The sequence below is a fragment of the Pundamilia nyererei genome, unplaced genomic scaffold, assembly GCF_000239375.1.
Source record: "Pundamilia nyererei isolate P.nyererei 1_Seehausen unplaced genomic scaffold, PunNye1.0 scaffold00031, whole genome shotgun sequence".
Taxonomy (NCBI): Eukaryota; Metazoa; Chordata; class Actinopteri; order Cichliformes; family Cichlidae; genus Pundamilia; species Pundamilia nyererei.
Genome location: NW_005187432.1, coordinates 3,626,158 through 3,641,400, shown reverse-complemented (window position 1 = coordinate 3,641,400; position 15,243 = coordinate 3,626,158). Strand labels below are relative to the sequence as shown.

Genomic DNA, 15,243 nt, shown 5'->3' with positions numbered 1-15,243 from the left:
CTTGACGTTTATATGGATGGTATTTTGTCATGTATCACCCACCTAAATGTTGAAACAGAACAAGGCCAAAGAGTTTACCATGTTTATTTAAATTGCATAATTTTTCTTTTTGTCCACAGAGATGTAGCAGGATCTACATCTACAGGAGGGGCTACAGACGTGGGTAAAAACACAGAGAGATGAAGCTAAACACATTTTGCAGTGCAATCGCATTTAGAAAGTGAATTAGATGCTGAAAACAGATTTGATAAAATTCTATTAAATGCCATCCCCACTAGAGAAGAGATAGAAGAAAATGACAAGTAGAAGAGAATAAACAATAAAAGAAATACTGTAGATAAAGATATATACAACTGTAAGAATTATCAGTGATGTATTTGGTTGCGTATGTGTGTGCGACTGTGTGCAAGAACTGCAAACAAAAGCATGTATGTTTTTGTGTGAGCACACCTGGAACATCAGTTTTTCTGAGCCTTTTCCCAAACTTCTCTAAGCCTGCACGAGTGAAGGTATTTGTTTTGGTCGCAGCCACTAGCGAAGAGTGTGTGTGTCTGTGAGAGAGAGACTATATTTGTCTGAGACAAAGTAAGAGAACAAGGGAGAGAGAGAGGGAGAGAGTGGGTGATGTGAGATGGCAGAGAGAGGAGACAGAGGAAAAGGTGTTGTGGTAGTAGCAGTGTATCGAGTCTGCTATCTGGCCCGTGAGCTACACAGCTTCCCCAGTCAGCCACTGCTCCTCCATCCCCTGAGCACAGAATCCGCTATGCACAGCGCAGGCAAATTTGTTTCAACTCGCCGTTGACCCCGCGAGCTCCTCAACTCTCCAAAAGTGGCTTAAATAAGCTGCGGGGTGCGCGCCAAACAAAAAACACAAACGCGCAAAGACGCCTATTATGATTCCGCCGCTCTCTCTGCCTCCCCGGGGAGGCTGAAAAGCCCACACGCTTGTCATCACTGCATGACATAGGGGAGGAGAAATGAAGGCACAAAAACTTGAGGGGGAAAGACGATAGTATGTATGAATATGCCTTTATCCATGAAGAACAGAAGTGTGGCTGCTGGTCTCGTCTACTTCGTACGATGACCTCACTATTTCATCGGTTACTTTCTTATCCATGCAACCATTCAGCACCAGAAACTACACGTATTACTCCTTTCTAACTGTCTGAATACCAAGCACTCAGATATCTGGAGGCATTGCTACAGGGGAATACCTCCAGGAGTGGATGGGACACAGTGCATTTGAATGGTGACTTTGCCTTTATTTAAACTCCACTCAGTGACTTGAATATGCTCATGTTCCCATCTTGTTTTCCTGTCGTAATTCTCTTTTTAATATTTTCTGTCAAAGCCTTTTAAATTATGAAAAAAACAACCCCGTCCTCCATGCTGGGGGGATTGTGAGTTCATAGCACCGGCAGATTTAGTGCTACAATATCAATTCTTTTTGGGAACGCAGGAAATGCTTGGGTAGCATTGCAAATAGCAAAACACCCCATTATGATTTTTTTTCCTCTCTCCCAGAACATCTAATTTCCCTCAAAATAAAAGCGCACATTAAACACGAGCTCCTCCTCAAACATTTGTTCACTTCCTCTCATCTGGGCCTCACAGGCTGGACAGGACGCGAGACACAATTTTTGCTACCCTCTTTTCCTCTATCAAACGCCACCCCTACTCTGTCTCACATCACACAATATTTCATGCCTCCTCCCTCCCTCACTCTCTTCTCGCATTAAATGATACTGTTTATACACACCCAGCATCTATCATCCCATTTCACACCTCCCCCGGCTTGTTTATCCGCCTTGGGTGCTGGGGAGACATGAAGGCACCCTCTCTTCTTCTGCCCCTCTCTCTTCTTCGCTCTCTTCCCCCTTTGCCTTCCTTCTCTTCTTCCCTCCAACCACTGCTGGCTGCTTGTGGCCGTTGATATACGAGGGCTTATTAAACCCTGGCGGTGTTGTTTGATCTACACTGGGGGAGTTTGGGTGGTTGCGAGAAAGTGTGGTAAAGACACAAGTCATTTATTCCACTACTTGTTGTCTTATTCTCCTGGGTCTGGTGAAGATCCTGCTCGAGGCAGCTTCTGCCAACTGCTCGATCCTCCTGCATGCTTTACCTTCTGTACCCGTGTGTTTAGTAATAAACGCTCGAAAGCGGCGCGTTGGGGGTGACAAAAACAAACACTGCCGTGTTTCCCAAGGAGTGCAGTTAGGGGATTTGTGCAGAAATCAATGACTGCAGTAGCCACCTCACCATTCAGTATGCTTAAAAGCACACGCGAAGCCAGGATAGGAGAAATGAGAAAATCAAGGTGTTTACATGCTCTATAATAATCCTGTTAGTGTAGATATTGTGCTTATTATATGGAGCAGGTCAGCTATTGGATTTTTTTTATCCCTTATTGTATTTTTGAACCATGGATGGCATATTTTAAGTGAATTTGTGAGCTGTAGCCTGAAGTGGGGTTTTTTTTTTCTGTCAGAGCATTTTGACAGTTCAGTTAGGGGACATGATATGTAGAAAAAACTGACTGCTTTCACGATCTGTATGCACACCTCTGTGAATGTTTTCACAAAAGCACCAACGTTCTGAAATGGTTGTCAGCTTATTTTGATTTAGCTTCAAAATGTGAGTTTTAGCCATCCACACTCGAATACTCATTTTAGGGCCAAGAATGCACTGCCACGTCTAATGATCTCTCCTTTAATCTTTGTCACGGCAGCACTTTCTCTGTCTAAAGTCTTTGTCATGTGGCGCCGTAAAATGTTTTTTTTAGAAAACCATTTGTGTTTGTACATCAGAAGTACACTGCAGCATTACTATTCATGTTTGCTTTAATCTGCTATCCTAATTCAGGAAATTAAGTGTCCTATTTACATACATTTTAGGAAATGAGTTTGCTGCAGAAAGCTGAAGTGAAGGTAAACACACTGGCTGACTCACAGAGTGAGTGAATCTGATTGATCCAAGTGATTAAGTTTAAAAGCAGGTGGGTACGACGCAGTTTAAGGAGGGCAAGTGCACAGAAAGAGAGAAATCTTGAGCGCTGCTGATCCAGCATGGTGTATCTTGCAGGTACGGTGAGAGTGTTGTGCAGTGATGGGATTTAAGCATCTGCTTTGAAGTAAAGTATACCGTGGTTGCCCGCTATAGCCTCCCCTGCATGTCCCTCCTCTTTCCTGAGTGAAAGAGTAGGGGATTACTGGAGTAGGGTGGTGGTGGTGGGGGGCTTTAGGGACATGTAAAGCAGCATTTCAAGGGAATCAGGCCTGCTTTACAGACTCCCGAGACCCTGAGACCAGGCCCTCATCTCCCTCTTAACTTCAGCTGCTCTAATCAATCTCCTCTGCTCTCTTCATGGTAGAGAAATGTGGAGAGGGCGAGAGAAGCAGAGAGAGGGGTAAAGGAAAAAAGCTCAGAGGAGGGAGTGAAGAGAAAGAAATAGGTGAAAAGTCTGGGATTGGGTTTTGGACTTGGAGCGTTCGCTCTCTTCCATTTAAAAAAATAAAATAAAATCACTCAGGGCACAGCTACTGAATATACATGTCCCGGGTAGCGGTGAAGCTCCGAGCAATCACAGTCGCTCATTCTTTCTGCTGTGAAGTTTACTCCAGACCGTCCCACGGAGAACTGGGCCTCCATGTTGGAGCTGTTTGACGAGTGCATTGGGGCCCGGCTGAGAAAGCCGAGAGTCTAGTATTAGCATTGTAAAGAGATGTGCGCAGGGCCCTGCTGCTGCCGAAATGGCAAAGCTGGATCTCTGATGTCATTGTTAAGTGATAAGGGAGTTATTCGGACAAGCTACAATGACTTTTAGAGGCAGCAGTATTAAAGGATAATTGGCAATAAAAACAAAAACAATTAGACTTCCCACTGCTATTTTGGAACGCTTTGAGGAGCAGAGTGATTAGAGTTTGAGGATGGGTGATAAACTTAAATAATCTGTCCGAGAAAAGAAAAATTAACATGCACCAAAATACAGAAAAGCTTCAGTGTTTAAAAAACAAACGCAAGTTCTTTACTAAAAAGCAAAATAAAGAAACAACTTACGCCATCAAGGCTGGATGTTTTACTTACATACTGAGCAGTGCTGTCAGTCCCTTCAGATTGAAGTTCAGCCAAGACAAAGCAGAGATACTGCTGTGAGCTCGTCAGGGGCTTGTTGAAGAATTCGTCGTACCTTTTCTCATCACCCAGCATAAAGGTGGTTGGAAGTGACGCAAGCTTGGCAGCAATGTAAGGCTTGGTGGAATCCAAGTGACGTCGGTGTCTTACGACAGAACTTCTACTTGATTTGAGCAGCTGGGGTAGAAAAAGAGAGATTTCTCAATAATACACAACTTTGGCTCTTTGGTCAAAAATCTCTCTTCCGTATACACAATGGCATCCAACTTCTCTAAATTTCATCAACTCCTCCTAAAGTCTAAAAAAAGCTTTTGCACTGGCACTAGACATCCAGGTTTGGTTGTTAGCATGCCTCCAAATAAGAGATAATGATTGTGCACAGCTAAAATGGCCTTTGCACAGCAATATAACTGCAAACAATGCAGCCAATCTACGAAGTGAGCAATTAGCACTTGCTCTAGCACACAAACTCAGCATGACTGCCAGCCCGGTTAATAAATGAGCAGGCGCATACAGCACTGCGGCATTGTGTTTTCAGCAGCATTTTGTTTTCTGTCAGTGATGTCTCATGCACTGCTCCAGATGTAGCTTTATTAAATCATTATGTCGGAGGGAGGAGACAATGGCCTGCTCGGTGTTTAATGACTCAGGGAGTCCCATCTCTCTCCCTCTCAGTCTCTTCTGTTATTTCTACAGGGAGCTTGAACAATAGCGATTCAGACCAACGAGCCTCGCAGTTTACTTAAAAATTATGCTATTAATATTTAGGCATGTCATTTAGCTTAAATTCCCTCATGGACAAGGAAGACCTTTATTCAATGGAATAATAAGGCAGTCATAAATCTTTGTCCTCATTTGAATAACTCATGTAAAACTTTGTCTACAGGCGGCAAAGCCTGACTATAAACAATTTAAAGAAAAATATAGAGGTAGAGCAGTAATTCTTTTGACTACAATTGTGAAAATGACCACACAGTTTGATTGCCTAACATCTACAACAATACAAATAATTAAACAAAGACCAAACTATTTTATGTGCACACAAATTGCTATATTCAACAAATGGGCAGTGTCTGCAGACCTGGCATTCACTCAGGACACTCCCCACCTAGCCGAGTGAGTCATTGTTTAAAATCTCTTTCTTCTGGCGCCCAGGAGCGTAAAGCTAATTAGTTTCCACTCGTGACTTTCTACCCAGTTGGACCAGAGAGTGCTATTTGGGACCCTGACCTGGCACATTAGCCAATCAGACATGGGCTGGCACTCACCTCATCCATGTCCATCTCGTCTGGATTCTTCCACTTGCGTGTCACCGGGGACATGGGCACCACAACGATGTAGTACCACCTGCCATGAAAAATAAAGCTTGTGTTAAGAAAGACTGGCCGATGCACGTACACACTGAGAACAAAGTGGGCCAAGTGCATTAATAGCACAGTCAAAACAAGGAGGCGTACTTTGACGGTGATCCTTGTTGGGCTGAATTCAAAATTTAAGTAAAACACATGTGGTTCCGACCAAGGTCGAACACCAGCAGATTGGCAATGCATTCGCCAATTAATTGCTAATCACTAAGAACATCTGCCATGTAGACTGGAACAAACACAATCCCAGTGAGGGGAGCCTTCAGCTAGCATAGATCCCCATAGGATTCCTTAGGTTAATAGAAGCAGCTATGTGACTACTCGTGTGTGTTCTCCTGCTTTCATTAAGAAGACCAAAATAGAAGGAAAAGAAAGACATTAGTAAGACATTTAAGACTTTACAGTCAAGCTAAGAGGCTAGGTGATGAATAAAGGAGAATGCTTTGGAGAATGCATTAGGTTATATATGTTTCGTCTCTGCCCCGACTCTGTCTCGGGTACAAGTTTCCCCCCCGATGCAGCATTTGACTACTTGTAAAATCAGGTGCTGCTGACAGCAAAAACAGCTGCTTCTCTCCAGACCTCAACTCTGTGATTCAACAGTCACTCAAGTCTAGTAGTGGGAGAAGAGACGTATAACAAGACTCCTCACCCCCTCCCTCTTACCTACACACCCCCTCAACCCTCCCATCCCCAATCACAGGCACTCCGTGGCTGTCAATCTGTGCTGGACCTTGGCCAGCCCTGACAGCCCTGTAATCTTTTTTACCAATCAACCCCGTGTACTCCCCCTTTACACAGACGTGTCGCTATGTGTGTGCGTTCGAAGGAAAAGGGTCAGGTGCAGTTCTCCTCTTAACAATTTGCGTCAAAAGATAACACAGCTCGACCTGATGTTAAGTCTCAATTATCATCAGTTGCCGTGTCACAAAAATGGCTCAGAGTAAAAGTTGCAATCCTAAGTTCTCGAATCGTTTTAGTAGCGATCAGACACACGTGTCGCATTAGGTCCCAAATTTACAGTTTCGTGGCTGTAAATTTTTGTATTAACATCAATTTTAAAATGATAAATGTATAACTTATATGCATCACAATCTGTGTACATAAAAAGCAAAACCTGTTTGTTATTCCTGACTAATAACAATCATTTCTAGCCCAGAGCAAGCCTGTGTGGTTAGTCCCTATCAGTACGTACTTGACACGAGTGGTGGTCTGGATCTTTGGCAGGGTGATGTTCATCTTGCCACCTTGAGCATGATGTGTCCTGGGCTTGGTCTGGATCAGGTCAGGGGCAGTGCGGATGGACACCTGCTGCTGAAGACCTCCGGCAATGTTGCCCCTGCTTGTCAGTACAAAGGAGTAGTCTGTGTCTGGCTGCAGCTGCGTGATCAGCTTCCTCTTCAGGTTTCCCATCACTTCCACGCTTTGCTGGTTATACAAGATCTGTAAGCACACGGGGGGAAAACTTGGGAGTTGTGATTTACGGCAGCACAGATATACAGCCTGAATATCGTTTGCTCACACGCACCACTCTCTCTTCCCTCTCAAACGCACACACGTGGAAAAAAAAAAGAAAAAGAAAAGAAAAGCAAAAACAGTATGGTCCTAAGGGAGATGCCCATCTTATCTGACACCTCATCTCAAGCGCTTCAAGCGTCGCACTCGCCCACTGGCGCATATCCAATGTTCTTTTACACCTTAAATTGTCTTTGCTCCCCTATCATTTGGGTGGGAATTGATATATCACTTTGACAGATTATTACACCTCATAAACGAGCATGAATTGGGATTTTCATAGTTTTTGTGCAAATACAAAAAGTGACTCAATCATATTGTGATAAGTGTCAGCACCTAATATTGCTTTTTCATATTACAAATGGCTGCACGGCATGTCAGAACATGTTATTGAAGTAGAATAAGAGTTGGTTTTTTTTTTTTTTTTAAATCCAGCGTTTTTTAATTTAAATTGTACTGCAAGTATTTTGTCTGTGCAAACTCAGTTCATATTCAATCTTTTTTGCACCTCGTGTCAGCAATGGCCGTCTACCTGGCTGGTACTTACCTTAAAAGGTGCTTGGGGTTTGTAGTTTGGTGGCAAATCCCAGGTGAGCAAGACGGACGTTTTCATGACAGCTTTGACACCAAAGTTCAGGGTGGGGAAAGCTAGGATGAGGAAAATCCACTCATTAATACCTCAAGTAAGACATCTTGTACACCACAAAAAGTAATCTCTGTGCATAATTTCATTTCACACTACTATAAAGCAGCACACGAGCAAGTCGCCCCTTCAGTAAACAACGCGAACATATTCTGCTGTAATTCCTTATGACCAAACCTGAAAAGCCACAGGAGTGTTCAGAGAACATTAACAATCGCATTCACGCTTGATTACAGATCATACAAAAATAGACTCCATTTCCCTGAGCCTGTCCCATTTATTGCCGCCCATTCACAAGACACACTCAACAGGCCGAGATCACTGTGATTACCAAGAAATGCATATGACATGAGGAGTGGCAACATGTGTCTTAAAACAGGCATCGTGCATGGTTATAAATAAGAAATCTTTCATTTATTAGATTAGAAAATGCATGAGAAGCTACATGCTGGGTAACATTTAGATTTGTGTGTAATAGGAGGGAGGACGAGGAGGCATGGTAATGTGACTGTAGCGTGTAATGAGATTAGTACTCTATAAATCAATAAACACAGTCATGTACTACAGTATGCTGAGTGGAAGATGGGAAAGACACGGCAACGATAAAGTTTAAAACAGAAGCGAGTGACATGTGTTTGTGGTGAGCAATGACATGACTGTGCGTCTAAGAGTGCCAATGTTTATGCAAGCACGTCATTATGTTTTCATATCAAATATCTCTGAAGTGTTTATGTATAAATGTTAGTCAGATGTCCTACCACTTATCCTACCATTCGACATGGTCCTGCTCTGGATGCTGGGGCTGAGGGGTCCGCCGCCCTTACTGGTGAATGCCTGCACCCGGATGTCGTAAGTGGTGTCAGGTTTAAGGTCCTGGATAGTCATGTGTGTTTCGGTGGTGCGGTTGGTGCTGTTTGTCTGACTGTTGATGTCCCTGTATACCACCAAGTAATGTGTGATCTTGCCATTCCTTTCCGCTAGCGGCGGGGGCTTCCAGGTCAGCTGGGTGCTGGACTGCGTCAGGCCCGTAACTTGGAGGTTGGACGGGAAGCCTGAGGGCACGTCTTCGGGTGTGCTGATCTCCTTAACGTGAGGTTCGCCGATGCCTGCACGGTTACGCGCGCTGAGGCGGAAGACGTAGGTGGCGCCTTTGTGCAGGCCAGTGACAGTATGGTGGTCGTCAGTCTTTCTCATCTCGCGCGAGGTGTAGGTGTCCTCGTCGGTGCGCTTGTACTGCAGCTGGTAGCCCATCAGCTCCCCCACCATATCCTTGGGGGGCTGCCATTGGAGCAGTGCTGTGTTGCCCATGGTGGTACTAATCATCATACTGGGTTTGCCTGGCACTGGTTGAAGTAGAGATTTAAATAGGAAAAAATTACTTGCACTTTAATTGCTTTATAAGTCAAAGACATATTTTTCAAGTCACATCAAATTTGTGGCACTTAATGAGTAAAAACCTGTATTCTATCTAAAGGCCACAAGATGGCGATAGTTGTGATTGTGACGTCTATGGAAAAGACTTGACCTCTGTAAACACTTGGCTGCTCTTAGTCACTCGTTTTGGGTCGTACTGAACAAAAGACATTTTGTAATCTTTGGCTGTACCATGTTTCAACAAGTTTGATTTTCTTTGGTATTTTTCAGTCGTTCATTGTCAATCACAAATCATTAGCCAAAGTCATTACTCAATGAGCAAATGATTTCCAAAGCAAGACTCCACACTAACAGACTCACATGAAGACCCCACTAACACTGATTCTGACCTGCTCCAGTTGTGGTGATGACTTTAGCTTTGCTACGAGCACCATCTCCCTTCAGGGTGTATGCTGCTACAGTTACAGAGTAGGTGGTTTCAGACTGCAGCCCACCAATTATGGCCTCCTGTAAAAGTGAAAAAGAAAAAAAAATCACAAGGTCAGATGTTAACAGGCGTCAGTGAGCCTGAGCGAAACCTCTCCAACCACCCTCTCACACAAGCTCCGATCCCCTGACAAACACACAGCACCAAAGGAAACCGCAGTAAGATTAACCCCCCTTCTCCAACCACGTGTGGGTTCTTGAGCAATTAGCCTAAAAACAAAATATGTCAAACTTTTAATCAGAGAAAGAAGGCACACAAACAGGCCCAGGAACTTTTCTTGGTACTGAAAAGCTCCTGTACCTAACTGTAAGGAACACGCTGAACCCATTAACTAACAAACCAACTAAATTAATCAGAACATCACCCGTGTGTCAGTTTTCATGCCTGCTGCATGGATAAGCATGAGATAATACCCAGAGGAGCTTAAGTTCATCGCTAAACAGACTATTAAAACCCACAAAACAGTACACCGACTGTGGGACTGCTGTTAAAACTCTTTGAAAATAATCCTTCAGATAAATAAACATCAGGGTGATTAAAAATTACTTTTTTTTTTAAGAATAAGATTATTGGTACTTATTCTCCTCTGGCTGATTGCCCAAACAGTCTCTGCACAAAAACACAGACACACTACGGTGAATGAACAAATGAGTAACTCAGCAGTCGGGAATGAACAGACAGAAAAACAACTGAGGTAACACACTGTTACGGCTAACCTGCTGCAGTGCTGGCACTCACTTTACCACACTGCATCAGTCTGAACAAAAACACACCCACACGCTGGAATTAAATACTCTGAGCTTGAACAAAGCCCATATCCAAACAAACAGAAACACACACACACAGGAATACACATACTAATATACATAAATGAAGGATACACACAGTATACATGCACGTAAAATGTGCACATCAGCACGCACACATTGGTACACACACACATGCACACGCACAACAACTTAATGCCTTCGGCTTGAGCGCACATGCAGGAGTTGTCCGGTTCTGACTGGGGCCGCTGAGAGGACGAACACACAGATGCCTACGAGCCTTCCTGCCGGAACTTCTCACAAACTTCTCAGACGCTTGGAATATTATACAGCCTTGCCCTAACGCGGTTTCTCCAACTAATGAAGTTTTAATTTCCTAACCATAGAAGAACATTAAACAGTCTACATAACCCAGCGCTGTTTGACGGTGGTTTTTACTGCCTCTCTCTTTAAGGGACATTTGGTGCTCCCCTGCTAACCTTTAAGAGGGATGGGGGAAAAAATGCTAAATTACTGTATCATAAAGCCATTTTAACTTTATGGAGGAAGTCTCATTACTTTAATCATGCAAAATGGCTTTAACAATCTCAGCAGTGGCAGCTGCACAGATCGGTCCTCTCTCCATTCTGACATGGTTGATTCAGTTCTAGCAACACTTTTAAAACTCAGCAGAAAATAGAAAAACCCAGGCTTCAAAGTTCCCTTTAGAGCAAATGCTTAGAACAGCACCAAAGGGCATTATAGAGATTAACAAGTCGACTAGTTATAGAAGTGGATTCTTCTCTTCAAGCCTCTCAACACCACTGTCCTCACTAGAGTGGAAAAATACCAAGAGAAAAATGGGCTGCGCTGTTAAAACAAATTCCTTCAGATAACTTGTTGCTCAAGATTAATATTTAATGTCCTCTATATGCATCTTTTGCTTTTTAACGCCAGCCAAAATTTCCCGAAAGCTAAAAAAAAAAAACTCCCTGAGAACAAAGCCATGGGTCAGTAAGGCAGGCTTATGTTTTCAGTGTTGACATCTGCCTCGTACTCTATTAGCTACCAAGCACAAAGTCTGCTGTGGCCTAAAACATGGCTGCTGAAGAAATAATAAAGATGTGTGAACAGATGTCCTCCTCTGACAGCGTGTAGCTCGCTGTCTGTCAGGTGTTAATCAACGCATTAAGAGGAGAGGGAGAGGAGGCGAGCCTGACTCATGCCATGTGGGTGTAGCTTGAGGAATCCGTGTGCCGTGCAGCCAGGTTTCTGTTTAACTTGGTGCTAATAGCAAATAAATACGACAGCGTGCGCACTTCCCACTGGCTGGTATACGAAACTAACTGAAATAATATATAAACAGATGAAGGAAGAACAAAAAGAGATCAGCCTCAGCCTCTACAGGTGGTTACTGATTCATTAAGTTTTCCATTTGAAATGTCGGCAGGTGAAAAAAAGGAGTGAAAATATCCCAAATGAATTCTTTTTTTGGACTTTATAAAAGCTGAAAACCTTTTTCTTAACATATCTTTGCCCTTGTTTATATACTGAAAATAGGATCTGTTAGTCTGGCAGACTTCTATTGAATTTTTTTGACTGGCTACAGTAAGTGGCTCTGCATTTATGCCAGTGCAATATGACGTCTAGGGGGTAATAAGCCATAACAAAGAGCTGCTTGACAGCCACGTAGCAGTGAGCTGCAAACCAGGCACGTGAAAAGAACATGAAAGGCTGGTGGCAATTTCGGAGATGTGTGGAGCTGATAAAAGACACAGCTCCTCCCCTCAGATAGACATGTCATCTGAAACAGCGGGGAAGACAGCAGGTTAGGCGAGGCCGATTAATGTCGGCATCACACGGGGATAGTGACACAAAGCCTTTGACTACACTGTACTCTCAATGGGGGAAGATGCTTCATGCGCTCTGTACAGAATTGCCTCAGTTCACCTGCAACTGCCCAGCTGTTTCTACAAGGTTCTTTCTTCTGGTAAAATAAGCCTGCATCAGATCTTGCTTTGAAGTTGTAGGAGCTCTTAGACTAAATCACACTAACTCTCTCTCTCACACACAAACACACGCGCGCAAACACAAACACACAAAAGAAAACATTTGGACACACGTTTCGTGCTGCGGTTATGATTTTTCCTGAGGGTTCACACAGAGTAGATTCAAGTCACACACCTTGCACAGAAATTAACACACATCCACACACAACTCATAATCCAAACACACAAGCACCCCCAAACTGCAAAAAGGAAAAGAGCTTGCCCTGCAAGAGAACCCAGCAGCACACATGTGGGTTACTCACATGCTCGGTGGATTCCTCAATATTCCACTGATGGAGAGAAGACACAGGACACAGGGTGGGGAGAGAAATGAGTCAGAAACAACACAACAGCCATGGAAAAAAAGCGCTCGTCTTTTTTTCGCCGACAGATGAATGTAGGTGTCAGCAGAGTCGTGTGGTGGAACAAAACAGTGGGATAGAGTGTGATGGAAGAGAAGGAGTAAAAAAAAGACAAGTTGAGTGGCATACAACAAATTGCGTAACCATAATTGTAATTTTTTTTTTTTTTATTGTTTAAATGCACTGCCTTGTTTTTGGTTTGCCTATGAATCCAACAAAAAGCCCCCCTCTTTCTCAATCAGGAGACTTCTATTCGCTATGATGACTATTACACTTTGGATAAGAACTGTAAACTCTGCACAGTCCGTGAAGCATTTCCTTTTTTCTTACAGAAATTGAGGGAAGGCCTTTTATTCATTATATTTCAATATGTATTCAAAATGTTCTCCTTGCTCGCTGTGCCTGGCCAAGTGATTCCTGGGGGAAGTGAAAGCCCATTTCGTGCCGCGGGGCTCCGTCAGTGCCGAGCATGAAATCCTATTACCAGTGCTGCTATGCTAGCCCTGTGACATCAAACCCCATCGATGCAGAACGCCACCGCTGGCGTTTACCAGCAACGTGCTCCACAGTTCAGTTCCTGCAGAGGGATTCACTGATGGGTGGCCCGGCTGACAAGGGGCAGGAGAGATGACACTGTTGACACTGATGAGGGACAAAGTGGAGAACAGAAAAAGGGGGTGGGAGTGCGGGTGAGGACGGTGGAGTGGGGGGAAAAAATGTTATCATTAGGGTGCACGAGTATTGTCACAGCTGCTTGTACCACAGAGGCGAACACTCAAAAGGGGAGAAGCAATTGACGTGGCTGGGACAAAAATCAATATTTAACCACCAAGAATTACTGTGAATGGGCCGGTGCCCCCAAATGTATTACATAATATTAACTCCAGTGGCGTTGTACTTGCTAACACTTGTGTCCATTAACTATACAAACAAGACCAACTTAATGTCATGCGTTGTCAAACACTGAGAAAACACACGAAGAGCTTCTTCATCTGCCCAGCATCAACACTTTGCAGGATCATTTTATTAACATGACCAGAGTTTAACCGGGCAGGAGTCTGCAAAAAATACAAATACTTGGAAGTAAAGCCGGTCCTCCTGATCACCCATCACTCCCTCCTTGCTATTCTAGACTTTCACAAACAAAAGGAGCAAGCCTCACACGCTGCTGATTTATTGTGCGGTGGGGAGACTGTGTTCATCATCCTCTATTGACTGTTGGCATATGAAAAGACAAAAGACCCAACTTTTCCTCCTCCCTGTGGATGGTCTTTATTACCAAGCAGTTAAGTGAAGTATGAGCAAGGCCTCTGTAAGGTCTCAGTTGTGACTGGTTGAGGCACACGGCACATCAAAAACTGCTGCCTCATGCTCCCCAGACATAACGGGGCACTAAAGAGTACCATTAAAGAACAGCTGCTGCTTAACTCCATGAATAACAGTTTGCAATGTTCCTAATTGCTTAATTTGTTTACTGTCAACTTCACTCAGTATGTCAACAGAGCAAGCAACACATTAAGGTTCGCAAGAGTTCCTATCTCATCTTGGGCTTAATTCCTTCCTATCGGAACTGCTTTTGCTTCTTTCTTTCTTTTTTGTTGCTTAAATCCATGGGAGAATTATAAATTATCCTCCATTTATATTTCAAATGCCAACGCAAGCTGAAAACACATCATTGCTGATAAGCGTCGTTTGTGGAAACGGAGCGGTATAATTTGCAGGCGGGTGAATGCAAATGTGATGACATGGGCTGAGATGTGTGGCTATAAAAATGGGAACGAGGGGGGAACGAGTGATGTGGAAGAGAAGGAGCTGTCATGATTGATGGAGTGAAACGGGCTGAGGTGCTTCTTTCTCTTTTTTTCCTCCCCCCGATTCCCATTCAACTCCAATCTGAGGCGGCGAAGGCCGTAGAGGCAGTGAAGCATTGCCTCGCTCACACAAACTACAAAAACGCATGAGTGGTCAAACAAAATGAACCTGGAAAGTAATGCTGAATAAAGGCAAACTTGTGAAGGAAGGCAAACTTGTGCAGAAAATGTATGAAATCACAGACAGCGGCTAATGGCTTCAAACTCAATCACAGCACTTTCTGCACACTTTTATGGATGTGTATATGAAATACACTGCCACAGAGGTTGCCGCGAGTGCACCGTGATGGAGCAGACCGTGTGGTGTGGGAGCTGCCAACTCAGGTCCAGGCCACTTTTCCAACAGAAGTATTTGCAAAGGGGTCGATAACATCACACTGTTAACATGGCCTCTGGTTTAAATTTAGCAGGGAAATGAGGGCGCTGTGTGGGCTCCTGCTTGAAAAGAAAAGAGGCGCTTAAACCGCCCACGCACAGCCGAGCTCTCCTAGCTCTCCTCCCAGTATTTCAGCTAACCCTGAGAGAGGGCGAAAAGGAGAGGAGCCAGAAACACAGAGACAAAGAGAAGGGGAAAGGTGATAGCCATTTTGACAGGATCTGCAATTCAATCAGTCGGCTTAGAATCGTGATTGAAGGTGAGGCTCAGGTATGATGTGAGAGCCCTGGAAAATTTGGATTTTTCTTTTCCTCTTGGCAAGCTTA

At 43.9% G+C, this 15,243-nt stretch overlaps 1 protein-coding gene across 21 annotated transcripts in view; it reads right to left on the bottom strand.

The window, feature by feature from the left end:
* The window catches only part of LOC102196236 (receptor-type tyrosine-protein phosphatase F), a 157,017-nt gene that overhangs the window by 30,457 nt on the left and 111,317 nt on the right, over nucleotides 1–15,243 (bottom strand). For 11 of the 21 annotated variants that reach the window (XM_005729094.2, XM_005729095.2, XM_013909787.1 and 8 more), the window contains 7 exons: nucleotides 12,572–12,598; nucleotides 9,417–9,534; nucleotides 8,412–8,996; nucleotides 7,558–7,658; nucleotides 6,691–6,938; nucleotides 5,400–5,478; nucleotides 4,084–4,308 (listed from right to left, as the gene is read on the bottom strand). In XM_005729094.2, coding sequence (XP_005729151.1) covers nucleotides 4,084–4,308; nucleotides 5,400–5,478; nucleotides 6,691–6,938; nucleotides 7,558–7,658; nucleotides 8,412–8,996; nucleotides 9,417–9,534; nucleotides 12,572–12,598 — 1,383 coding nt within the window. The remainder of the gene's footprint in view (nucleotides 1–4,083; nucleotides 4,309–5,399; nucleotides 5,479–6,690; nucleotides 6,939–7,557; nucleotides 7,659–8,411; nucleotides 8,997–9,416; nucleotides 9,535–12,571; nucleotides 12,599–15,243) is intronic. The other 10 variants (XM_013909793.1, XM_013909799.1, XM_013909796.1 and 7 more) reach the window with 3 other exon arrangements.